At 50.5% G+C, this 26,591-nt stretch overlaps 1 protein-coding gene across 4 annotated transcripts in view; it reads left to right on the forward strand.

Moving 5' to 3' along the window:
- Nucleotides 1–26,591, forward strand: part of SUFU (SUFU negative regulator of hedgehog signaling) — a 115,282-nt gene that overhangs the window by 74,558 nt on the left and 14,133 nt on the right. For 2 of the 4 annotated variants that reach the window (XM_054508362.2, XM_045878714.3), the window contains exons 4-10: nucleotides 3,466–3,608; nucleotides 4,717–4,802; nucleotides 5,083–5,155; nucleotides 8,478–8,631; nucleotides 10,471–10,582; nucleotides 24,383–24,517; nucleotides 26,078–26,216. In XM_054508362.2, the coding sequence (XP_054364337.1) occupies nucleotides 3,466–3,608; nucleotides 4,717–4,802; nucleotides 5,083–5,155; nucleotides 8,478–8,631; nucleotides 10,471–10,582; nucleotides 24,383–24,517; nucleotides 26,078–26,216 (842 nt within the window). Of the gene's footprint in view, nucleotides 1–3,465; nucleotides 3,609–4,716; nucleotides 4,803–5,082; nucleotides 5,156–8,474; nucleotides 8,632–10,470; nucleotides 10,583–24,382; nucleotides 24,518–26,077; nucleotides 26,217–26,591 lie in introns of all 4 variants that reach the window. The other 2 variants (XM_045878713.3, XM_064595225.1) reach the window with 2 other exon arrangements.

Consider the following 26,591-nt stretch of genomic DNA (forward strand, 5'->3'; position numbering starts at 1 on the left):
GGCAGACACTTAACGACTGAGCCACCCAGGTGCCCCTGTTTGTCTTTTTCAAGCTTGTTTCAAGCTCTTCTGGGTCCCTGGCATTTTCATATGAATTTTAGGATCATCGTTGAAATTTCTGCAAAAAAGGCATTTGGCATTTTGATAGGGATTGCAATGAATCTATAGATCAATTTGGGGAATATTAATGTCAACAGTATTTAAATCTTTCTACCCATGAATGTTGTATATTTTTTCATTTATATAGGTCCTCTCTAATTTTTCTTTTGTTTCTTTAAAGATTTTATTTATTTATTTGACAGAGATAGCGAGAGAAGGAATACAAGCAGGGGGAGTGGGAGAGGGAGAAAGAAGCAGGCTTCCCATGGAGCAGGGAGCCTGATGCGGGGCTCAATCCCAGGACCCTGGGATCATGACCCAAGCCAAAGGGAGCCGCTTAACGACTGAGCCACCCAGGCACCCCTCTAATTCCTTTCAACAGTGTTTTATAGTTTTCAGAGTACAAGTTTTACCTTTTTTAAGTTAAATTTATTCCTGAGCATTGTTTTCTTTTTTATTCTGTTGTAAATGGAAGTTTTCTTAATTTCATTTTCACATTTTTCATTGCAAGTGCACAGAAATACAAGTGATTTTTGTACATTGCTGTTGTACCCTGCAACCCTGCTGAATTTGTTTATCCTGATAGTTTTTTAGTGGATTCCTTAGGGTTTTCTTTGTACAAGATCATGTCATCGGCAAATATAGTTTCGTTTCCTTTCCAGTTTACCTGGATTTTTGTTTATTTTTTCTTGCCTAATTGTCCTGGTTGAACCCCTAATACAATGTTAAATAGAAGTGATAAGAGTGGGCATCTCTGTATGTTCCTGATCTTAGAGGAAAATAATTCAGTCTTTACTACCAAGTATGCTGTTAGCTGTAGATTTTTTGTAGATGCCCTTTTATAGATTGAGGAAGTTCCTATCTCTTCCTAGTTTCAGTGTTTTTATCATAAAAGAGTATTAGATTTTGCAAATGCTTTTCTATGTCTATTGAGATGATCATGTGGGGTTTTTTAAATCTTCATTCTATTGATATATTTTCTTATGTTACATCAACCTTATATTTCTGGGATAAATCTCATTTGGTCGTTATGTATAACCCCTTTTTATATGTTGCTGTGTTCAGTTTGCTATTGTTTAGTGAGGATTTTTGTGTCTGTATAAATAAGGGATAATGGCCTATGGCTTTCTTTTCTTGTAATGCCTTTGTCTGGCTTTGGTATCAGGGTAATATTGGTTTTATAGAAAGAATCGGCAAGTCTTTTATTTTTTTGAAAAGTTTGTGAAGAATTGGTATTAATTCTTTAAATGTTTGGTAGAATTTACCAGTGAAGCCATTGGGGGTAAGCTTATTATGGGGTAAGTTTTTGAATTACTAATTCAATCTTTTTACTTGTTGCTTTGTTTCTTACTTGTAGATCATGCAAGCTGCTTATAGACACACATTTCTGTAAAAGGAGAAGAAATCTGGGAAGAGTGGGCACAGCAGGAATTGGGAAATTTGAAGGTTTCTAGTTGGCTCTGCCTGGAGCTGTGCCTTCTCTCCCTTTATCGCCCCATGTCTCCTAGAAGAAGTAGTCTTCCTTCACCCTCATGAATGAATGCTTTTGAGGTTAGGACCAAAAAGATGGAAAAAGTAGTTGGTGTAACCACACCTGACACAGGAGGGAATTAGTATTCAGACCAAGACAAGGAAGAGCAGAAGCTCTCTCAGGCCTCCCTGGGAGGCTTTGGGCTAGGGTGTGTGTGTGTGTGTGTGTGTGTGTTCATGTTCTGCCTCAAGTCCCCAGCTGTTGAGATTCCTAGATCATAACTGATAGACCACAATGAACTACCATACAGCCATTTAAAGAATGAGGTAGTGGGGTGCCTGGGTGGCACAGTCGGTTGAGCATCCGACTCTTGGTTTTGGCTCAGGTCATGATCTCAGGGTCCTGGGATTGAGTCCTTCGTCAGGCTCCATGCTCAGCGTGGAGTCTGCTTAAGATTCTCTCTCCCTCTCTCCCTCCTATTTGTATTGTCTCTCTCTCTAAAATAAATAATCTTTTTTTTTTAAGATTTTATTTATTTATTTGACAGAGAGAGAGCAGAAGAGCACACACCATGGGAGTGGCAGAGGGAGAGGGAGAAGCAGGCTTCCTGCCGAGCAGGGAGCCCGATGTGGGGCTTGATCCCAGGACCCTGAGATCATGACCTGAGCCGAAGGCAGATGCTTAATGACTGAGCCACTCAGGTGCCCCAATAAATAATAAATCTAAAAAAAAAAAAAAAGAATGAGGTAGCTTTTTATGTGCTGATATGAAATGATCTCCCAAGATATATCATTAAACAAAATGTGCAAGGGGCTCCTGGGTGGCTCAGTCAGTTAAGCGTCTGCCTTCGGCTCAGGTCATGATCCCAGGGTCCTGGGGATCGAGTCCCGCATCAGGCTCCCTGCTCAGCAGGGAGCCTCCTTCTCCCTCTCCCTCTGCTGCTTCCCTGCTGTGCGTGCTCTCTTTCTCTCTCTGACAAATAAAATCTTAAAAAACAACAACCACCACCACCAAAATGTGCAAAACAGTGTGCTGCCATTTGTTTTAGGAAAAAAAGGTGGAGAGACCCCGTAGATACACACAGGCTGGTAAATGCAGAATACCTTCGGAAGGGTACCCAACAGAAGAGTCAGGGCTAGGGGGAGACTTCTTACCACATGGGTGTTTTCTGCCTTGTGGTTATGCTGTCCTAAACAGTGTTTTTGAAGTGCTGAGCCTGTGTGAAGTGCAATGGTGAGGCTATGAGTTGGCCATGTTTGCATGTTTCTCTTGGTCAGCCCGGGCACCGTGTCTGTGATTTCATGGAAACACCCGCCCCTCCAGACTGTGCATCTCTGCAGAGGTGTGTGGGGCACAGTCCAGACCTCCGTGTGCTTGAAGCCTCCAGTGTTCCTCAGAAATCCCTCTATCTGTCTACCTGTGGGAAGCCAGTGGCCAATCTCAAAGGCCCTCCACGGGTGGTTCCTTTTAGAAACACTTCCAGCGGCACAGGAAAGGATTGGGACCAGGGGTGTGCTTCTCCATGGCGATGTGCTTTCACTGCCCCACCGCCAGCCTCCCTGAGGATTTCTGGCCATGTGGCCCCACACTAAAGCACCTTATCCTTTCCTGGCAGACCTGATCATGGCTCCCCAACCCCAAATAAGTCTTCAGGTGTGCCAGGCCGAATGAGTAGCCGCAGTAGCAGCTTGTCCTTTTCTCCCGAAGGCTGGCAGAATTGGCAAGCAGGAAAAAACGTTTGGTTTGGGGGAAATATCCACAATCTTTTCTCCTTTATGAGCGAATGCTTCCCCTGGAAGATGGGGGAGCTTCCCAGCCTGGGCTTCTCTGATACCAGGGTTTCAGGCCTGGATGTAAGGCCTCTAACACTGAGCATCCTCATGTCTCTGCCACAGAGAACACCTTCTGCAGTGGGGACCACGTGTCTTGGCACAGCCCTTTGGATAACAGCGAGTCAAGAATTCAGCACATGCTGCTGACCGAGGACCCACAGATGCAACCTGTGCAGACACCCTTTGGGGTAGTTACGTTTCTCCAGGTGAGGCTGAGGTTGGACATGGGCTCAAGCCTTCCCTGGGGGAAAACCCTTTTGTAGTACAGGAGGGCTTGGGTAGGGGGAATGAAGGCAACAGGAGATTTCCTTCTCTTCTTGCCTTTTTTTTTTTTTTTAAGATTTTATTTATTTATTTGACAGAGAAAGAGAGAGCACAAGTAGGCAGAGTGGCAGGCAGAGGGAGAGGGAGAGGCAGGCTCTCTGCTGAGCAGGGAGCCGGACATGGGGCTCGATCCCAGGACCCCAGGATCATGACCTGAGCCGAAGGCAGCCGCTTAACCAACTGAGCCACCCAGGCGCCCCTCTTCTTGCATTTTCTCTTCCCTCTGCTGACTTGTCAGATTCGGATGGTCTGATTTAGCCTGCTGAGATGGGAGAAGGGGGAAAGGGAAGGGGCCATGGGGGTGGGGGCGGGGGGCTGTGTGGAATGGCTGTAGTTGGGCGGCTAAGGGTAACAGGGCAGGTATTTTGGTGAATTGATAAAGACCCAGACAGCCGTAGGCACGGGACCACCCAGCAGGAAGGCAGCTTTGGGCCGGCCTTGCCCTCACCCAGAAGGAGTGTGCATCCACCCCCGCTGCAGCTGCATTTGCTTGTGATCATGCTGGGGTCTGTGTGAAGGTTCCCTTGTTTCCCTTGAGGTTTACACAAAGGCCCCGCCTCTGATGAGGAAAGAGAGCTTTTCTGCAAACTGCTGGGGCCCTTTGGTTGTCGTTCAGAGCTTGAAGGGCCTCAGAATCTCCTGTGTTTACATTCCCTGTGATCCTAGCCTAGGTTGGAACTCTCCTGCCTCCAGAGACATGGGCTGAGGACCCATTCTGACATTCACCTCTGCAGTCCAGGGCTAGACATCGTATCACCCAGACACCTGACCCATTTTGCAGGACAAGGGTCAGGCCTCAGTGCCCTGTCTGTGGACTCTTCCATCTCCTAAGGAAACCATCCCATTTTGGACAGACAAGCCCCGGGCCATAGATCCTGCCTGTGGTCCCCCCACTTGAGTTGACCCTGAAAGAGCCTAGGTGGCGGTCCTCCTGGATGGGTGGGAGGAATGGCCATTAACATGCAATGGTGTCTTGTCCCCGGGTCTCAGATTGTTGGCGTCTGCACCGAGGAGCTCCACGCAGCCCAGCAGTGGAATGGGCAGGGCATCTTGGAGCTGCTGCGGACGGTACCTGTGTGAGTACCTGTGCCCGCCCTGTGAGGTGGGGCCTGGCTTCCCGGGCCTGGGGTGGGAGTTCCTCCTCACCCCCACATGTGGGCTTCCCCTTACATTGTTTATCAGGCACTGGTTTTTCACATCAGGGACTCCTGATGATTCACTCACTTCCTGACAATCCCTGACCTCAAACTGCTCCCCTGTGTTCTGGGCCTGGGGCAGCAAACAGGGCAGTCTGAAGGCCCAGCCCATCAGCCCCAGACCCTCAGTTACCATCCTATCCCCTTTCCTTGTCCACAGCGCTGGCGGCCCTTGGCTGATAACTGACATGCGGAGGGGAGAGACCATATTTGAGATCGATCCACACCTGCAAGTATGTCTTGAGTGAGGAGAACCTTTCTAGCACTCTATGCCTAGGCCTCTTCCAAATAACACTGGCTTTCATGCTGGGAAAATGGAGGAGCTTTATTTGTGAATGAGTAGAAATATGGCATGATTTGGAATTTGTCCCCTGAATTCCACAGAGCACATAGGGAGCAGAGATTTCAGGCCAGGAAAGCTTGCCTCAGACACATGGCTTTTTTGCATTTAAAAAGGGTGGGATTAAATTGACTTTTATATTACAAATAGATGGAAATTTATAATATTGAGATTGTTTGGGATGATACTACAGTAATATCTTGGTTAGAATAATAAAAAAATGAGGATCCGTGCTTACTCTGACACTTTAAAACGTAAGAGCAGTTCTTGAGATATTGGAACTACGTCAAAGAAAACAAACTGGAAATTGTACTGATAAAAAAAAAAAAAACTAAAAAAGGGTGTGGGGGGGGAGAATGAATTTTATTGTAGGCAAGTCATACATCAATAAACCTGACTTAAAAAAAAATAAGATCACCAGCTTTTCACTGTAGAAAATCAGTATTGCTTGCCCAGGATTCGGCCTCCCATTTCCTGCTTCTCAAAAGAACATAGACTTTCCTTCAGAGCCACCTCCCTACCACCAGCATCCTGTAACACACAGGACGGGTGATACTGACCCACAGCCCAGCTGCAGTGGGAGTCGTGATTGGTCTAGTGATCGCACGCCCCTTTTAGATACATCTCTGGCTTGGGCAGCCAGACTCCGAGCTCCTCCCCTGCGTAGGCTGGCATTCCTGGGCATATAAAGGAAGTTGGTATATGTGCAGGCCTGCAGTTGCCCACTTACTGTGGCCCAGCTGTGCAGTGACATCTTTGGTTTCTTAAAAGAAACACGCTTTGTGTGCCAGTTAATTTTGAAAACCACCTAGAGCATAACTTCCTTCCTAATGGGCTGCTCATGAAAGAGAGCAGTGGACCGCTAGGAATGTTCCTGGCATGTAGGCACTTCCTTCTCCTTCCCCTGACCAATTGTAGGCCATTGCCATCTCTGAAGCTCTCATGTCTCTCAAAATCTGGCAGGTGGTGGGCAGCTGCCGGGAGCTGCGTGTCCTCTAGGAGGGACGCGAGGTGGGAGGGGAGACGTAGCAGGGAGACATACAGCCAGCAGTCCCTGTGGTCCCTCTACTATAGACCTGTGAGATCTTGGGCAGAAGTCCTACTCATTCACACATGATGCTCCTCTATTTTCCTAGTGCCTTTAACACTGAAGTTTTCAAATTGTTGCCAGGATCCTCTGTTATCTCTCCTTTAACATTGGTTTCCCTATAGCTTCTGCTTAAGCAAAAACCAGGAACCATGAAGGCTATGTTTCCCTATGTCCTTGTTCTGCAGCCACACTGGGATCCAGCATGGGGCACTGTGGGCTGCCATTTAGCCTCGGTCATAAGTGCCAAGTACTAAGAAAGAACTTGGTCATTTGAACTAGTAGGGTAAGCAGCCCGTCCTTCTCTGCATGCCAAGAACAGTTCTCCATCCTAGTCTTCGGGCTCTGCTGAGACCAGCCAGCAGGACCCAGAACACCCAGTGGTCTTTAAAAGCAAGTGGTGGGAGGAAGGGGCTGGCTCAGTTGGTGGAGCATTCAACTCTTGATCTTGGGTCATAAGTTTAGGTGCCATGTTGGGAGTTTACTTAAAAATTAAAAATTAAAATATAAAAAAAAAGCAAGCAGGTGGCCCTGTGCACCAAGTGGGAACTCTTCTGTGCTCATCTGTAGCTGTCTGGGGCCTGCTTGCAGGCGGTTCATTTTAGAGCCGGCTCCTATTCCTTTGCTCCAGGCTCTGCTGCTAGCCAGCTCTGTGCCTAAAGAAGTCCCTTAACTTCTCTGGGGCCTCTTTCATTTTTACTTATAAAGTGAGTGGGCTGAACTAGTTGAGTCAAGAGGCATCCTCAGCTGCTTGCTTAGGTGAGGGGCCTCAGGGCAGCCAATGGAAAGGGTAGAGCTCAGACTCCACCCTGAGCAAAGCAGGGCCCACACACTCCCGCTTGGAACACAGAACTGCTCCTGTCGTCAACCTCTCCCTGTCTGTGCTCAGAATCCCCAGCTTTGGGGCGCCTGGCTGGCTCAGTAGAGCATGTGACTCTTGATCTTGGAGTTTTAAGTTAGAGCCCCACATTGGGTGTAGAGATTATTTAAAAATAAAATCTTTAAAAAAAAAAAGAATCCCAGCTTTGCCCGGGCTGATTGTAGCACTGGAAAGGAGGAAAGTATGACTTTTGGAAAGGAGGCTTAGGGCAGGGCCATCTGCTGACTGGTCTCAAGAAATAAGGAGCTTCTTTCGTGTTTCCACAGATAGGCTTCCTGGCCGAGCAGCAGGCCCGTGTGGTGCCTGTGCAGCCCCCGGGAGAGGGTCAGGCAGACAGGGAGGTGCAGATTCTTACTGAGGTGCTTTCACTCACGAGCATTATTTGGCCCACATGGCTGTTTATAAGCAACGTTGCTAGAGCCTTCCAGATGACCTTTAATCCAACGCCCAGCATCACAGAACTATGTTTTACCAGAAATCCCAGGGATGTTTGGGTACAACTCTTCCTTGAGGCCATTTGGAGAGAGTTGGGACTCCACAGTGCCAAGGCCTACACAAAGCAGGGCCTCTGATGGGGTCTGCAGATGGCCACTGCCCTCCAGGCCCCCATCTCAGTCTAAGAAATGGAAAAGAAACTCCATCTAGAGTTCTTTGCCAAACAAGTTAGTGATCCAGCTGGGGGAAGTTCTGCCCTTCTGCTCTCTGGTGGCGCTTTTCTGGGTGACCACACCCTCTGCTGTTGGAAGAGGGAACTGCAGGTGTGAAGTCACCCGGTCCCGGCTTCTCCCGCCTGTGGCCTGCTTGCACCCTGTCCTCTGTAGCAGTAACTGGGGGGGTTCCTCCTGAATGGCCAGGGAGGAGAGGAAGGACTGTGCCTTTCCTCAAGGCAGTGGTTCCTGGCTCTGCCACATCCGCTCCACGGGCCTGCATGGGGTGGCCAGAGTTAGGGCTCTGAAACAGGTGTGCAGGTGGTTTTACTGGAAGGTCCAGATAGAGGATGAGCTTTCCTTGGGATTTTCACGTTTCCTGGCTTCCCCTGATCCCTGATATCCCCCAGAGGAGTCCGTTGGCTGGCAGAGACCATCATGTGTTAGCAACCAGGGCAGAACAAGATCAGACATCCTACTCTTCCAGCACCCATTCCGTGCTCAGCACCTACAAGAATTCAGTAAATACCGGAAAGGGGGTGGTGACCGTGGGCCACTGGTTCGCTGAGAGAACTCTGGCTCTTTGGTTCTTTCCAAGCAGGAGAGAGTTGACAAAGGCATAGAGACGGATGGCTCCAACCTGAGTGGTGTCAGTGCCAAGTGTGCCTGGGATGACCTGAGCCGGCCCCCTGAGGACGATGAGGACAGCCGGAGCATCTGTATCAGCACGCAGCCACGGCGGCTGTCCGGCAAAGGTAGCTGCTGCCACCCAGCCCTCCCCTCCCCTGTGCCCAGGCCCGGTTTTCAGGCTCTCTAAGATGGGGCTCCAGACCCAGCAGCCCATTCAATAGTTCCTTTCCTGGCAGGACTGAAACAGCAAGAGAAGTCTTCCAGTGGGGTGGCATGAAGGGAGTTTTATTGGCCTATTTCTCTTTTGTGTTTCCTGTGTGTATTTCGGATGCACCGCCAGCGGTGACCATTGTGTTTTAGATTTGCCCCCTTGCAATCTGAGGTCATGGAGGTGAGTGGAAGCCACAGAACAGTTACAGGAAAAGGCCATAGTCCACCCAAGTGCAAAAGAACAAGCATCGGCCACCCACAGAATTGAAACAGGGCCCAGCTCTGGCCTGAAAGCCATGCCAGACCCGAGAATCACTCTGGCCTCAGACCCTCCCAGGCCAGAGTGTGAGGCCAGCTCACAAACTTCCCTGCCTCCCTGTCCTGCAGATACAGCATGAGGGGCCATGTGCGGGGCACCCTGTACCCACTGCCTTCTGCGCGGGGCCTTGGGGAAGAAGGATATGGCTCTCCTGCTGGAAGCTCACCAAGGTGGTCTTGGTTGTAGAAACAGCTGTGGTTCTTAGCAAAGGGCATCCCTACCTGACTCCAAAGGGGAAGCAGCCATTTACCTATATGTATGTTGACAGCTTGTTTTTCTACTTTCTTTGTCTAGTTCCTCCACCTTTTCTTATTGTTTGAAGAATAAGATACCTACAGTCCTGAATAAAATGCCTGCACATGTGATAGCACTTATGGGAACTATTCTCTTTCCGTAAAGGACAACTTAAGCTCCTAGTGCAAATATCTGACCCCCTTTTGCCTTCCTGCTTGTTCTGATGGTGTGCTAATAAGCCCATGGGAGGTTCCGAGAGAAAGCATACAGTCATTCGGTTGCTTTTGACGAAAGAGGTAATTTAAGGAAGGATTCATAGTCTTGTCCAAAATGTCAGCCATTATTGGCTAATTTTTAAAAATTATAAAAGTAACTCATACCATTGTAACAAGTCAGATAGTTAGAAAAGTTAGTATTATCTCCTCTGTAGTCCACTCTAAGCCCAGCCTTTGAGCAGCCAGCATTAATTTGCTTTTTTGGATGTGTCTGCTGTTTGTATCGGTAAATCGTAGACCAAAATCTCTATAGCAGACCAGAATAGTGAGCTTCACCTCAAAGATCAGCAAAGCACCTTGCAAAGAAATAGTCTCACCAAGAGATTCCTCTCTTACCCTCCTGGCTCTTGGCAGACCCATGGACAGGCAGGGTTCCCTGGGACCAACGTGGGGAGATGACCTCATCATCCCACCGGCCCACCCGAGGAGAAGGGTGGCAGGGTACCATCTGACCACCCAGAGCCCAGAAACCACGTAAGAATTCATTCGTGGCAAAGCACTTGCAGCCCTTACTGGCGTCCGTTGCAGTGGGCAGAATCCCCGGGTGGGCTTGGGCAGTGGCAAAGACCTTGTTAGTCACCGTCTGGGGCTATGTTAAGGGTAAATCTGGGGCCTGTGGCACAGGAAGGGGAAGGACAGTGAAGATCCCTATCTTGGACGGTGCCCTTCTGAAGTCCAGAGGCCACCCCCTTGTCTTTTACAAGAATGGCACTCTTCGGACCAGAAATTTCTTGAGAGCACGGTTGCCTCATCTGCCCTGTGTCCTCACACTGCTCTCACTCAGCTCTCAAGGCTGATGTCTAGAGTGGGCTCACGGCTTCCCTAGGACCTTTTCTTAGCATGTCTGCAGAGCCTGGCTCAAGCGCAGGGTTGAGGGATATTGGGAGCCCAAAGGGCCATCAGGCAACTTAGTGGTGTTGTTGCAGACACGGAGCAGATCCGGGAGACCCTGAGGAGAGGACTTGAGATCAACAACAAACCTGTCCTTCCGCCAATCAACCCTCAGCGGCAGAACGGCTTCACCCACGACCGGGCCCCGTAAGTTCCTTGTCCGCAGAGGGAATTCGTATTCCAGGGCTGGTACAAGGGGGGCAGTTTGGTCCTGAAATGTCTGTGCCTGGGGCTTGCATGAGAGAGAACAATGACCGTAGCCATTGCTGGATGGGCCCAGGGTCTCTGGGGCACACAGATCTGTGGGTCATAGGAAAGGGCCTCAGAGGGGACCCAGAGGACTAGGAATATAAACATCAGTAAATATTTACATGGGCTGTGTGAACAGACAGGAGGCCAAGTTGGGGCAAAATCCCAGCCTTGAGGGAGCCCATTGTGCTAAGCACGACTCCCCTCCTTATCTCGGCCTCAGCCAGAGTTGCCCTTCCTTCCTTCCTGGAGCCTGGTCTCCGGCTGATAGCTACAGCCCCAGGGGCCTCCCTGTCTGGCCAGCCCCATAGTGGATGCCTGCTGCGGAGGCCCTTTTTCCTGCCTCCCTTCCATGGGGCCTAGAGGAGGGAAGGGAAGTCCTTTACAGGCCTCTGCTGCCCATCTAGCGGCCCATATAGCCCTTTGGGAGAGACTATGGCTACCCCCCCAGAGGTCAGATCCTCTTCCTGCTGACCTCTCTTCCTCTGATAGGGGATGAATGGCAGGCAGGGCTGGAGCTGGGCACCCCCCCGGCCCTTTGAATCAGGGAAGCTGTAGGGCATAGCTGCTGGCAGGGGGTGCCTGGGAGCTAGCAGCCCAGAGCAGAACTCTTGCTTGCCAGGGAGGAAGTTGCTGTGCCCTGGGCTCAAAAGGAAGCACAGCACTCCTAAAGACCAGGGTGATCGGTCCTTCTTCTGAGAAGTCTTTATTATATACTTGCTGTGTGGCAAGCTCAGAGCCCAGGGGGCCATCTAGGATATAGGCTCTTCCTTAGGATATAGGAGGTGCATGAACTGAAATTGGTGTGAGTCTGGCTGTGGATGCTTTTTGTTGGAAATAGCCACTTCTTTGAATTCTAGCTCCAGCTGCTCATCCATGATCTCCAGAAGTGGTAGTGATCTAATATTCTACAGAAAAGACAGGTTGGCATGATCTGGAATAGTTAGGGAGGGCTTCTTGGAGGAGGAAGAAAATGAGACAGACCTTGAAGTTGCCCTAGAATTTTCAAGCAGGAGAAGGAGCTGACAGGGATGGAACAGGGGAGGCTTGGCTAGCAAAAGTCAAGGCTGCAACCCAGGAGCAGATTGTGGGGAGGGAGAGTTACTCTGGATGCCCAAGATGGCTCACCTGGAATCTGCCATCCAGAAGCCACGCAAGTTGAGCTTTTTGGCAGGAGCCTGGAGAAGCCTCCACTGCCACCTCCAGGCAGCTTTCAACTCTAGCCAGTGAGTTTCTCCAGCCATCTGCTTCGAAGTAGCTGGCATGAGGCACCATGATCTTCCCCTGGCAGCAGCAGATGGCCAGGCTGAGGCGTAGGGCGTCTGGAAGCTCTCCACCTAGGAGCCCATGTCCCGGGGCCATGCTCCTTCCCATGCCCTGAGCTTGGCTTCACCCTCTAGGCCCCGTTGGCTCTGGCTGGGAGGTACTTGAAGGCTTAAAGCCTCAAGCATATTGCCTATAACTTGTAGACAGTCTCAGTTTAGATGGCCCTGTCTCCTCTGGAAGGTTCAGGTTTCTGGGCAGAAGGGCAGGGGCTCCTGCAGAGACACACCCCGCTTGCGGCTCTTGTATATGTAGAGCAGGCTTGAGATCTCACTCACTGCTGCCCTTCCAGACACCGCGGGGGGCACAAGGCTCAGGGTTCCTGGATGCATACATACAGCCCAGACTCAGCCCACCCCTGACCGCGCAGAGGGGCACTGGATCTGGTCCAAGGGCTATCTGTAGACACAAGGTAAGAGCTGCAGCCTCCACCTTTGGCCTGAGTTGACTGAGCTACAAATAGATGGGCGGAAATAGATCAGGGGTGCCAGCCCTTTGGGGTCATCTCCCCTCCCTGCAAGCTCAAGTGACCAGTCAGGTCTCCCCATTGGTGGAATCTGCAGTCTGGAGGGAATCAGAATGTCTCTTCTGAGGTTCTCAGTCCTAGTTACCAATTTGTTAGCCATTGGTTGAGAAATGGTTCCTGCTGCTTTGCCAAGATCCTTTTCCAACGCACCCCTCAAGTGTCTTAAGGCTCTGGCTCGCTGTTATCTCACGATCGATGATGATGGACTCAGTTTAGATCAGCAAGCACGACTGTAATATCTATGCTGCCCACTCTGGGACCTGACCCCATTTCAGATAAACCACACGGATTGTGACTGAGAAAGCCAACCCAAGATGTGCTGGCACCGGTGTTTGCTCCTCTCCCTGTGGGAGCAACCAGCACAGGCCTTATTGTGTGTGCATGTCTGATTTTCCTTTAGTCAGGCTTTCTAGGCTGGGCCGTGCTGGTTCCACATGGGTCTGGGAATGGTCTGAGGAAGCTACGACGGTTCAGAAGGGCTGATGGAGCCTGGGCATTTGCAGCTGGGCTCTGACCTACTTGTGGGGGGGCGGGGCGGGGGGCGGGCAAGCACTTGCTCTTTTCATTCCCCGTTAGCAGCTAACACTTACATAGTGACGACTGTGTGCCAAGTAGTGTTCCAAGTGCTTTCCACCACATGACCTTCATTCATTCTCATAGTCACTCTGTGAAGTAGATAATCTTGACATCCCCTTTTATAGATGAGGAGACTGAGGTACAGAGAGGCCAGTCAGTAACTTGTCTAAGGTTAGAAAAGGATGGTACTTAGGGCAGTCTTCCTCAGTGTGACCTTCCTTACCCCATTCTCAGGGACCCTATGAGGGACACAAGGCTGTGTCTCTCAGGTGGTAGTGACCCTCATTGGTGGACCTCATCTGTCTAGTTGGAGTAGGAATAGGGACCTGTCACGTGACACTGAAGACAAGGCTAAGCCCCCTGTTAGAAGCTTACTGTGCATATTTAACTCTAGGGAGAACAGTGGTCAGCTTTGGTGCTTCCAAATCCCAGAGATAACAAGCTGTATCGTAATTGGCTCGTTTATACCAGAATTACTTTCTGACACAAAGCCTTGTTTTCTTTATGTTCAGAAACAAAAACCAACCCTATCTCTGTCCCCTCTACCACCTCAGGGCTAGGGGATTTCTTTCTTTCTTTCTTGAGGCCTTACTTCCTGCTTCCCAGAAAGGCAGGCCCCTCTGGGTAACCTGCTCCTCTCCCACTTGCCCTCGCCAGCCCTCCTCCCACCGCCTTCCCAGAAGGAGAGTCCTTGGCCTGTTTTGGGGCTTCTTTCAGGGTTTCACAACCCTTGCATTCCAGCTGTGAAATTTGTATCTGGCTTTTCCCAAGATGATCAGTTGAGAAAAGCCTCCTTCGGCTTGCTGGCGCCTCCCTTCCCACTGCCTGCCCGGGTGAGTTGGGGAAGCATGGGAAGCCACTCCTTGCTGCCACTGAGGAGAGCCTGGCTTAAGGACTGTGCCTGCCAACACTTGTAGGGACCCAAGGGGGGAAAAAGGCACCAGGCAATCTTCTCTGTCTGAGGTTGCCTGGACTGTTCTACGGAGTTTGGATTTTGCTCCCCAGGCTCTCCATGGGGACTCAGAGGATGTGTGTGGTCAGGTGCATCAGGTGGGGAGCTTTGCATTTCCATAACCTTTTGCTCCAATGCTGGGAACCTGCGGCAGTGTTCCAGAACCTCCTCCTCCCTCCACCAGGGTCTCACTGCCTGAGGTCAGAGGACCTTTACCAAGAAGCTCTCCGGGTCACATACCCTCCGGGAGAGGGGCAGTGCATGTGTGTGTGTGTGTGTGTGCATGCGGATGTGTTGGCGGGGGAAGGTCCCTGACTGTGAGAAAAGCACTTTGTAGTTGAGGCACCTTTAAAAAGCAAACTAACCATCATTTCTGAGCCAAGTTTCTCAGTCTTCTGGAATCATGCCAGCAGCTTTTAAGGCTTTTTTTTTTTTTTTTTTTTTTGGTGCCTTTTTGCCTTAATTTCCTGAAGAATTAAGGTTTTGTAGTATGAATTCTCTGGTTGTGACTTTCTCCGCTGCACAGCCCCCCCCCAGCCCCCCAGCACACACACATGCTTGCACATGTATTTCTCTCCACTTTTAGGAGTGTCTCTGCTCCCATCTGTTTGTCGGATGGGGTGACCTTGCTGCCTCTGCTCCCATCTTGAGTAGCTTATAACCTGGCCAGGGAGTCATCCTTTAGAGAAACTTTGTTTTGTTTTACTCACCCTATGAGGCCCATGACGATTAATTAGAAGAAGAAAATACCTAGTCTGCGCCCAGTGAACTGGGTGAAGGAAGGAGAGTTTCCATCTAGGAAAACAGCTGGGCCCCTGGCACTCACAGCTCACGCACAGGGCAGTCTTGGCTGACCCTGTTCAAAGTGTCTAGGGTATCTGCAGCGGCCGGCCAGGAGCCTGCGTCTGTCCTGCTGGCCTCCTTCACCACTCCCACGCTGGGGGAAATACGGTTGTTTTCACTGGAGAGAAGACCCAGAAAGAAACAGCCCTGCCCTCAGGGCTGATAGGAGGAAGGGCCCAGGCCTCTGTGATTCACGTGTGTCCTGCTGAGTGCCTGCCTTTGTGTGCCTTTCTCAGAGGCACCCGCTTGAGGGGGCAGAACGAGGGGCTCCACAGCAAACTTGGCACAGACAGATTTCTGTTGGAACTCCTTTCTCTGCTCCACTTCCCCCGAGAGATGGAGCCATGGCCCCTGTTTCCACCGTAGTCTTTTTTATATGGTTTTTTTTTTTTTTTTTTTTTATTCATGAGAGTCAGAGAGAGAGAGAGGCAGAGGCAGAGGGAGAAGCAGACTCCCCGCCGAGCAGGGAGCCCGATGCGGGACTCAATCCCAGGACCCCGGGATCATGACCTGAGCTGAAGGCAGACGCTTAACCATCTGAGCCACCCAGGCGCCCAGTTTTCACTGTAGTCTTGGAGTTCGTGGCCCGCATGTTGAATCCTCAGTCCACAGCGCATCCCCCTTCTTCAAAGTTGCACAATCAGGAGTATTTTTATCGCCCATCTTTGATCCTCAGTGTCACCCAACACTTGAGCAGTGAGTCACTTCTCCAGGGAAGGGAAAAGGAAGGCTCAAAGGTGAGAGCTGGAGAGAGGAAATGACTCAATGTCTCAGAAAACAGAAAGCCAAGCGTTCTGGTGAGAGTGGGCTCACTCAGGAAAGCCAGCATCCTCATCTCCCACCCAAGTCAGAGGGCTGGGCAGAGGTCCCTGGTGCCCAGAGTTAACTCCTCTGGTTGATTAAGGCATCCTCTAATCATTATGCCAGTTTCGCTCCCTCTCTCTTCTTTAGCCACACCCAGCCCCACTGTTCCGTCATCACATCCCATCCTTGGGGTGCTCACAACGAAAATACCATACTTTATCGTTTGGTTACAGCCTTGTGTTTAGGAGTAGTTGTGGAGGTGAGCTGGTGCCTTTACCCCCACCCCACACCGGTACCCTGTCCCAATCCTGTCCTGAAGGGGGACCTTCAAGTGGTTCTTTCTCTGGAAAGTTCAGAGCTTTCGCCAGCATTCTGAAAGCAAAAGGAATAATCTCCCAGCCTAGAGGCGGAAGCCAGAGGTTGGGCTGGCTCAGCAGGCCAAACCCACATCACTGTTGAGTAGTTGCCAACCCTGATGCCCTGGTTCCCGCTCCCGGACATCCCCAAGGAGAAGGCCCAAAGTTGCATGGCCAGTGCAGATGTCACCCCTGTCACAGGACTGGGATTGTGGCTTAAAGGAGGCTTGGTGGTTCAGCTCCTCTCCTTTCCACACCTGCTGCCATTGATAGAACCTGACCAAGAAAAACCCTTAGGCTAAAATGGAAAAATTAAGGCTTTTCAATCTGAAGAGACCTGGGTGGAGAGGAAACATGGATATGGTTCTCTCAGTCTGTAAAATGTGGGTAGAGCAAACAGGGGCATGTACTCTAAACTCTACAGTACTAGAAAATCAGGAATCTATCTTGACACTGGAAGGAGAGAGGGTTTTAGGATATGTAAAAAGTCATCTTATGCAGCGGGAAGTGTAAATATAGAATGTGCTATACAGACAGGTGGTAAAGAAGAAATAAATGGAAAGATTCAGATCAATTTCTGAATTACCGAGGTGTGCATCTCAGCCAACGCGTAAACCACCCCTCGCTGTTCCCACTTTGGGAAGAATCCTGGGCTAGACAGGGTCCCGTGGCTGAGCAGGCAGTTTTATTGGGCGTTGCCACGTGCCGGGCCCTGTGTTGTGAGCTGCTGTTGTCCCCATTTTACAAATTAGAACACAGAGATGGGCGCCTGGGTGGCTCAGTTGGTTAAGCGACTGCCTTCGGCTCAGGTCATGATCCCGGAGTCCTGGGATCGAGTCCCACATCGGGCTCCCGGCTCGGCGGGGAGCCTACTTCTCCCTCTGACCCTATCCCCTCTCATGCTGTTTCTCTCTCTCTCTCTCTCAAATAAATAAATAAGTAAAATCTTTAAAAAAAAAACAACAACAACAACAAATTAGAACACAGAGGCTTACATAGATGATACAACTTACCTCGGGTCAGTAAGCTGGGAATAAGTGTCAGAGCCAAGATGTGAACCTCAGATTATTTGATCCAGACCTCTCCACCGCTGGGTACTGCCCAGGAAAGAGGAGACATGTGGAGGGGCTTCCTGCCAATTCATAGGGAAAAATAACTGGAGAGTAGGCCCTGGAAGTTTACACACCACTGTACAGAGGAAAGCTGGTGTTTTCGGTTGCTGAGAAACCCAGGAGGGTGGCAGGTCAGTGGGCACCGTTTGGCTGAGAAAACATGCCCCAAATACAGTGAAATCTCTTGGAGGATATACTCCACCAGAATGAGTGAGGAAGACATGCGGGGGCCAGGAAATGGGGTCCAGCATGGGAAAGAGGCCAGGGGAATCACCAGGGTGACAGTGAGCAGCAAGAACAGAAGGCAGCCAATTCGGAAGGACCTCCGGAGGAAGGGCTTGGAAAAAGACAAAATTGATAAATACTTGATATATTTGAGTATCTTGGGGAAATCTATAGATCACTGGTGGTTAGTTTAGGATTGAATTAGTGATAAACACATAGAAAACCAAGACTGTTATTAAATCCAAGGAAAATAGAAAACTGCCAGAAAAGTATACTTTTCTAAAAGTATACATGATAGTATAGTACATGCCTCAGTTGTAAATAGCATTGGTTTCATATAATAATGTAGACACTTAATGCTGATCCAAACAAACTCAGGATACAGTTCTCCTGGGAAGTGGGAGGGTGGGAGGGTGGGACGGAATAGAGCTAAGAGCTCGTATTCCTTTGTGGGAAGTCAGTAGGTGAAGCCAGAGAGGGGAAAACGGGCAAGTCGAAGTGAAGCATATTAGAAGTCTGGAGGGGCGCCTGGGTGGCTCAGTCGGTTAAGCAGCTGCCTTCAGCTCAAGTCATGATCCCAGGGTCCTGGGATTGGCCCCTGCATCGGAGCCTGCTTCTCCCTCTCCCTCTGCCTGCCACTCCCCCTGCTTGTGCTCTTTCTCTCTCTCTCTCTCTGACAAATAAATAAATAAAATCTTTAAAAAAAAAAAAAAGTCTGGAGAAAATACCAAAAGAGTCCACTAACAGAGATGAGAGTGGTTGTCTCTGAAGAGGGGGGTGGGAAGAATGGTCCCGATAGGACCCTGTGACTCTTTAAACTTTAAAAAGAACCATAAATAAAAGTCCAAGAAGTGATATTGTAGGAGCTGTTAGAGCTCACCCTGCCCAGTGAAAGGAAAGGATAACCCGCTCCGACTGAAAATCACAGAATTGGCACCGAGGCCGCCTTGGTCGTGCAGAGACGCTTCCGCTGCCCCGGCCGCGGGCGAGGAGCTGAAGATTAGCAGCTGTAACTGCCTGACAGGCCTCCCGAGAACATCTGTCTTGGTGTAAAGGGAACGACGAGGGCCACTCATCCAGCCACAGAGGTGGACGGAGTGGAAGTGGCAGGCCGCTGGAAGAAAGCACCTGAGCAGAGCAAGATCAGGAAGGAAAACTCTGTGCCCTGTCATCCCCAGATGGAGGGTCCCCGCAGCCTTTTAGGGGGTTTTGTTGGGTGTTAAGGGAAAAGGCAGTTCTGTGGCTAAGGTTGGAAGATGCCGGCTCACATAGAATGAAATTGGCTGGTTTGCCCTCTGCAGTCCTCCTCGGTCTTCAAAATGCCAACATTTTAGGTTTCTCATCCGAGAGACACAGTGTGTTGCATCCAGCCCTTGCCCCATCTGCTTTTCTAGAAGCTTCCCTTAAATTAAAATTCCATCAAATACCCTTTGGGAAGTCCTGCCTTGACTTATAGGAAGCAGTTTTTTTTTTTTAAGAGTTCAGGGAAAAAATAGATGTGTCTTCATAGCCTTGAAACCCCAAAAGGAAAGCCCACTCAAAGGGTTGGGAAGTTCTTAAGGAGAAACGCTGTGGTTGTTTTAGTTGGTGTCAGGAAGACCTGGGGATTTCGTCTCAGCCCTTTGTTTGTTCATTGTGTAACCTTGGGCTAGTTATTTAAGTCTCTGAGTTTCAGTTTCTTCATCTGTAAAATGGGGAAATAAATACCTCTTGGTAGAGTTGCCATGAAAATGAAAGGAAGCAAAGTATTGAAAGGGTTTAGCAGAAGAGCTGGCACCAGAGTCTACACTCAGTAAAAGGCACCTCTTAGTATCATTATTGTGACCAGTCCCCTGGAAACTGAAACGAGGTGTAAATAACTCCAGGGACCAGTATAGGTATGTAGACAATCTTTTACATAACTCAGATTTCTTGAAGAATTTGAACAAAATCTGGAAGGAAAAGTGTGTTATATCAGCACAGACTATTAAGGAACAGGATCAAGAAAAGCTGAAACTCAAGAAGAACTGAGTCTTGCAAAAAAATGCTATGACCAGCAAAAAAGACTTTATTTTTTATACTTCTGTTTGGAACAACAAGAAGAAAACATGGGCCCCATTGTTTGGACAGAGTGACTTTGCTCAGTGACAGAGAGAAAGCAAGATTTACCCAAGTTCTGTTATGCTTCCATCTCAAAAAGGGTGGTTATCAGAGTAGGAAGAGTCATACAGGCATTGATGAGAAGACAGAAGCTATGACTTCATGGATCAGGTCGCCTGGTCCACATGTATTGTGCCCCAGAACACCCAGAGAATTGGCAAATGAGATTTATGAAGCTGGTGTCCATAATCTTTGAGGGACTAATTACAAAACAGGTGTTGGCAGACTGAAAGCACTCAAAAGTTTCAAAATGCAAAAACCATCTTGCACTGTCCAAACTAGTGAGCATGGTGTCAACTCTCAGGGAAAATTCTGGACTAGATTATTCAGCAGGCAGGCTGTGAACACTGTTTTAAGAGGAACAGTGAGCCCTGAGAGTCAGCATGGATTCACGAAGAATCAGGCCTGCCAGACCATTCTCATCTATTTTTAGAAATAGTTACCAGGTCACCTAACTGGCTTCGTTGGGGGAGCATGAGACTCTTGATCTCGGGGTCGTGAGTTTGAGGCCCACATTGGGTGTAGAGATTACTTAAATGAATAAATAAAAACTTTTTTAAAAATTTACCTTAAAAAAAATAGTTATCTATTTCAACCTGGTAGACAAAGGAAGTGCTATAGATCTTCTCTAGGGTTTAGCAAGACATTTTCAGAATGTCTTCTGACATCATTGTTGGCAAGACAGAGACATGTCCACAGAGCATCCAGGAAGGTGAAGGGCTTGGTGATGGGATGTTTGGGTTGATTTATAACTGGTTGGATGAGCATACCCAAAGAGTAATGATGTCAGTCTGTCAGCCTGTCTGCCTGGCCCTACCCTGTTCACTGTTTAATCAAAGCCTGGGATGAGAACATTGATGGTAAGCTTAACAGTTTTGTCAGGGATATGAAGTCAGGGGGGGAATGCCAGTATGATGGATGCCTGCGCCAGGTTTCAGAAATACCTGGACTGCCTCAAACAGTAGCCAGATAATGCAGAGCTGGGCTCTCAGCTCCAGTGAATCCCCAGTACATACAAGATGGGGGGGAAGAGGTCCAAGTGCAGGCCATGGGAGAGAACCTGAGGGACATGTTGTTGACAGAGAGTGTGCTGTTAGAATTGGTAGTATGACGGGGTTACAAAGAATAGAAAATTTGATGACAGTTTTAATAGAAATAAGGTTTCCCAAATAAGAAAGCTCATAGTCCCTCTTTGAGCTGCACTGATTAGACCACATGCTATATTTATTTCCACACACAACACTTCACTTCTGGACCTGACACTCTGGCTTTCACCAGCGTTTCACAAACGCAAACGGGAGTGACTTGGATGGCTGGAAGATTTCAGAACCATGTCCTAGGAATATATTTGAAAGTTGGGGCCACGGATACTGGAAAAGAGAAACTGATGATGGTCTGTGAGAGCAGTCTCAGGGATTTGAAAGGCTGTCATGGGAGGAGGGATTAAACCACTCTGGGCAGCTTGAGGTTCGGCAGACGAGAATTGCAAGAAGACCATTGTGCTCTGTAGAGGGAAGACGGGCCCCGCCAGAACCTCCCTCAGCAGAACAAAAGCCTCAGGGGTTTTTGTTGGCCTGTAGTCGTGCCTTCCCAGAGGCCCAGTGGTTGACCAGGGCCCGTAGTATCTGTGCAGGGAGTCAGGAGCCCTTCAGGCCCCATCTCAGAAGTCCTGTCTCCCAAGCTCAGGGCAAGGACCTTTGCTCAGAAGTGGGGACTGATTTGGCCAGAGGCAATCGGTAAAGGCAAATAATTCCCTATTAAGCTATCAACATTCTTGCAAGAGCAGATCGACTTCTAGAGGCAGCCACCTAACATCCTGTTAATGCATTCCAGATATATTTTGAGCACCTACTACATCCCCAGGCACCGTTAGATGCTTCACGTGGGTCATCTGGTTTAATCCTTATAACAGTAGGGTATTATTATCTATTCCCATCAAGAAGATACTGATGCTTAGAGAGAGGGTAAGTCATTTGCCTGAGTTCATGCGAGAGTCAAACCCAGAACCTGCGTGTTAGCCGTTCTGCCGCCTGGAGCAATAGCTCATCCTTCCTTCCCCGGCCCGTATCCCTGGCAGTCCCCAGTGGGTGTAGGGCCTGCTTCCCTGGGAGCCCTTCTCCCTTCCAGCCCCCTGAAGCTCTGCCTTCTCCTCCACTGGGAACTCGGGGAGAAAACAGCCCAGCTGAAAAATTAGGCCACGCTGGCGAGCACAGTACTTATTTTTTTATGACTAAGATTAAGCTGACAACCATGCAAAACATTGCAAACCTGTGTCGGCTGCAGATTTAATACCTCGCCCAGCCCACACAAATAATTCATGCTTCTGCATCGATGTCCAGAAAAAACAAATCAGCAGAAAGCTGGGCTCGTGCGTGCGTGTGTGTGTGCCCGCGCGCGCGCGCGTGTGTGTGTGTGTGTGTGTGTGTGTGTGTGGCAGCCTTGTTTCCACTGAAGCAGCATGCCGGAAATACCCAAGCTCCAGGATTGCAGATCTAGCATTTTGCAATTTTTTTTTCTCTTAAAAGATTAAAGTACGTTTTCAAATGATTGAAGGTTGGTGGGAGGTGTAAATGTGGGCACTTGTCACATTAATTCTTCAGATGATTAAGTTCTTTTCCATTTCTTTAAAGCTGTTTGCAGTTGGGTTTGATGTCCTCGTTCTGGGTGAGTGTGTTGTAGCAGTTACCAAGGTGACTTTAGCTGACTTTCAACAATTTATTTTTCCCTCCAGCGTGAGATGTCTCTAGCCCTGTGTGCTGTTGATTCTTCTCTCCCAGCCCCCCACCCTCACCCCAGTTGCTATTCATCAGCATTTTTGCTGATGCCCGAGATGCAGCCATCCTCTTGCGGGCCCCGCGGGCTCCACGGCCCCACCCCACAGCCTGGCTGCAGGCCCCTTCGGGCACGTGGTGGCGGGTCCCTGTGCGGGCTGTTGTCAGAGATGGCACGGGGAGGTGACTGGCTCTTCCCCTTAGACTCACTCTGACCTCAGGCTTGCCACCTCACCTCTCTGAGCCTCCCTTTCCTCACCTGGGAGAGAAGGATTAACCCTAGAATATACATGGGGTGCTCACTGTGAGGACTCAGCCGGTGAGTCTACCGACCCCGTGCTCTGGAGCAGAGAAGGGCTGCTCTCAGCATCCTGAGTTTTGCTCCTGTCTGGGCCCTGAGGGCACCCACCGAGAGCTGCTGGTCAGTGTTGCCCTCCTCAGAAGGGAGGCCTAGCAGCCGGAGTGTAAGGGACAGAGGTCTAGTCAGAGGTCCCCGGCTCCCACGCTGGCCTGCCACAGACCAGCTCTGTGGCCTTGGACCCGTCACGGGCTCCCCTTGGTAAAGGGAAGAAGTAGATTAAACCACCTCAGAGTTTCCTTCCAGTCTTGAACTTCCGTGACCCTCTCGGCCATAGCATTTGTCTCCTTTGCAGGTCTTGTGAAAGGGTCTGTCAAAGGAGAAGCTGGGGCAAAGGGCGGTTTCAGAATTCGCTTTGGGAAACCAGAGGAAGACACCACTTTGTGAAAGAGCTGTTACATCTGGGGTAGAACCACACAGCTGGTAGGAATGGTCCCCATTACCTCGGCCTCGGTGGGGCCCTGGGCTGTCCGATGCCACCCTCCATCCTTTCGCCTGCTGACCCCACACCCGCCCTCTGGGGAGGTTCTCTGCCTGTAGGGGTGCCTCATTGGTCACAGGCCCCAGCACTCAGCCCCGCAGCATGGGAGGAGGTTGGGCCTGCCCCTCCCTGGCTGTCTGACTGTGAGCCCTGACATCCTGGATGGCTCCTGCCTCTTGAATGATAAATAACTAGAGCTTCTCGCCCAGTATTTTGATGGACACTTGGGGAATTGTTCTGAGATTCACAGCCCAAACCAGGATCCGGCCTTTTGAATAGGATCAGTGGGTAACCTTCATTTCCGGCTGAGGCAGATTTGAGAGGCTGTCAGTGGGGGCAGCTGAATTTGAAAGAGCATATCTTAGATTGCAAAGGGACCCCATGGCCTAGCTGTGGGATGAGCTGTTGGTGGGAAGCAGGATAGGAGGGAGCGTGAGGCAGCAGTGACAGCTCACTGTGGCCAAGGCCACAGTCAGGAGGAATCTGGAACAGGGCTCCTGGGGCCTCAAAACCCAGCAGGATGGTGGCCTGGTTCTGCTGCCAGCCAGGCCCACTAGTCTGACTCCTGAGAGTCTGGTTTCCGCCCCCTCGCCGAGGATTGTATCATTTCCTGGTCAGATGAAGGATATGTATGTCACGGCAGCTCCTGGCTGTTAGCGGGAGCGTGCATGCTCAGAGCCTGCAGAAAGTTCCAGCCTTTTCAGCTGGAAGGAAGCTCTTGGACCCACACCTCCTGGGACTCTAGCACTCCAGCTCTGGGGACTTGGGACCTGAGGCTCCAGGGCAGGGGAAGAAGGGCTCCCAGATGCTCTTGCTGCTATGTAGGGAAGACCAAGCCACTGTGACATAAACTTTTATATGGTGTGTTGGCCAAAGATGAGGCTTTAGAACCCGATCTAACTGCGATCAAATCCCAGCTCCATACTCCCCAACAGGGTGACGTGGGCAAGTTACTTAACCTCTCTGATCCCCAATTCCTTATCCATAAGAGGGCCGTAACAGTACCTGGAGTAGTACTTACTGCATGGGGATGTGGAGAGGAGTCGTCCGTGAGAAGTGCTTTGCCCAGCAGCTGGCGTTCGGCGAGCACACGGTGCATGGTGGCTACTCTTGTCACTGTCGTCAGTCACCGTCATTGTCGTTATTCAGGAGGCCAGCCTGACAGACTCCTGTCTTGCTCCTCCCCGTGGTGTTTACCTTGTGCTGAACCTCCTCCTGTGCTTGCCTTGCAGGAGCCGCAAAGACAGCCTGGAAAGCGACAGCTCCACGGCCGTCATTCCCCACGAGCTGGTCCGCACACGACAGCTGGAGAGTGTGCATCTGAAATTCAACCAGGAGTCAGGGGCTCTCATTCCCCTCTGCCTAAGGTGAGCCCCACGGCACACGGCTTGTCCTCAGGGAGCCACCAGGCCTATGCTTGCCTTCTCCCCCACATCTGGGCGGAGTCGGGGCCCCGGGAGAGAGGAGAGCCCGTCAGGCAGTGCCCTCTTGGGCCTGGGGCAGGGGGCCTGTGGACTCTGAGCCAGCCTGTAGCCCCCACTGGGCTGAAGGACACTCCTTTGTCCAGAAGGTGTCCCTCAGCCCCGCTTCCTTAGGAAGGTTCAGCCGCCTGGCAAACTCAGACGCCCCTGCCATCCCACAAGCCCGGAGTCAGTCGCGCTGGGTAGCAGGGCAGAGGCTCTGGGGGGTTGGACTCTATTTTCTTCCGCTTGTTGCTCTTCCCATGCAAAACACTCAGTTCTCCAAACCCAGTGGCCAACACAACAGACTCCTTGAGGGACCAAGAAGCCCAGCTGTGTCCTTTCCGCTGCTGTCCACAGTGCCAGAAACCCAGCCCTGTGGCCAGAATTCAGCGCTCTGCTTGGGGATGCTGCCCTGGGCTGAATCTGCTCAGCTGGCTTCTTGCAGAGCCCTTGGGGTTTCCACCCTCACTTTTATAGCAGGGAGGTGACCAGAATAACTCTCAACTCAGACAACAGTGACAAGGAAGAAGGGGGTTGCCCTGGTTTGGTCCCTCCCCACTGTCCCCAGAGCCTGAGAAAGGAGTTTGGATGCTAACCAGCCTTGGCCAGCCACCCTGGGCAGCAGGGCAAAGATAGCAAGTGGTCAGAATGAACAGGGGCTGGCAAGGCCCCCCCCCACCAGGACCCCAGCCATTTCCTCCCCAACTCCCTCTCTGGCTCAAGCTCAGGACCTTTAGACTGGTGAAGGGTTAATCTGAGGCAGCCTGGGAAAGCAAAGGGCAGGCTGGGCTTCCTTTGCTGACTGGCATCTCTGCCTCACTGGTTGTCCCTGCCTGCCCTTCCCCCAGGTGTATTTCCAGACTGGGGATTAACAGTAACTTCTTTTGGCTCCCTCAGAGTGACCCCATTTGGTGTCAGCCTTTATTATTATTGTTGTTGTTGATTTGTCTGTTTGGAGGTATGCTTGTGGCTTTGGGGCTAGCCGTTTTAATCCTGTGGGAGAGCCCATGAGCAGGTGGAAGACTCTCCCGTGGACACAGGGGTTGTGCTGTGAAGGCACTATGCCATCCTCCCAGGGGCTTGGCAAATTTGTTTAGGTACTACTTCACCTCTGCCCTTGAAACAGAAGGGACATGACCCTGCTCTTAGTTCTGGGCATGACCTTGGGCACATCGCTAACTGCCCTCTCTGGCCTCAGTTTCCTCACCAGGACACAAAGGAGGTGTCCTCCACTCCCCCCTGCAGGCCCTTTGAATGCTGATCTAATGTCTCTGGTAGCTTTGAGCACTTTGGAGCAGTGACAGTTGAGAACTTGGGAGAGGCTTCTCTCGGAAGGGGCTGAAATGAACATGTTTGGTTACAGTCCCCTGTTGGTGGGCAGGTGGGCAGGCAGGAGGGCATTTGCCAGGCACCCTGTCCCTTGGCCAGGCCTGATGCTCACGGTCTCTGTGTTCCCACCCCCAGGGGCAGGCTCCTGCATGGACGGCACTTTACATATAAAAGTATCACGGGTGACATGGCCATCACATTCGTTTCCACGGGAGTGGAAGGCGCCTTTGCCACTGAGGAGCACCCTTACGCAGCCCATGGACCCTGGTTACAAGTGAGAAGGCTCATTTTCTTGTCCCTACCTTCTTTCCGTGGGCTCTTCCCCCACCCGCCTCCTCCCTCTCCTCCCTTGGCAGCTCTTGGTGGCTCCCTTCCAGAGGGGCTGGTTATGGGAAGCCATGTGGAGTGTGGGTGCTGTTGCCTATCCCATCAACTCTAGGAGCACTTCCCAGCCTCTCTCCCCATCACCTGAGACACCAGGGATAACTCTCTAGGCCCTGGCCACTGGTTTGCCATGGAAATCCAGATTTGAGAGATGTGAGACTTTCTGCACCCTGGGTAAACCAAAGGCCAGGAAACCGAGGGTGCAACAGGGTAGGAGGAAGGATGGAAGCCACTCAAGCGGCTCTGTGGAAATCCCACCAGAATT

This window comes from Mirounga angustirostris, unplaced genomic scaffold (genome assembly GCF_029215605.1).
Source record: "Mirounga angustirostris isolate CCGP_5_RB_7025 unplaced genomic scaffold, mMirAng1.0.hap1 SCAF_6, whole genome shotgun sequence".
NCBI classification, from domain to species: Eukaryota; Metazoa; Chordata; class Mammalia; order Carnivora; family Phocidae; genus Mirounga; species Mirounga angustirostris.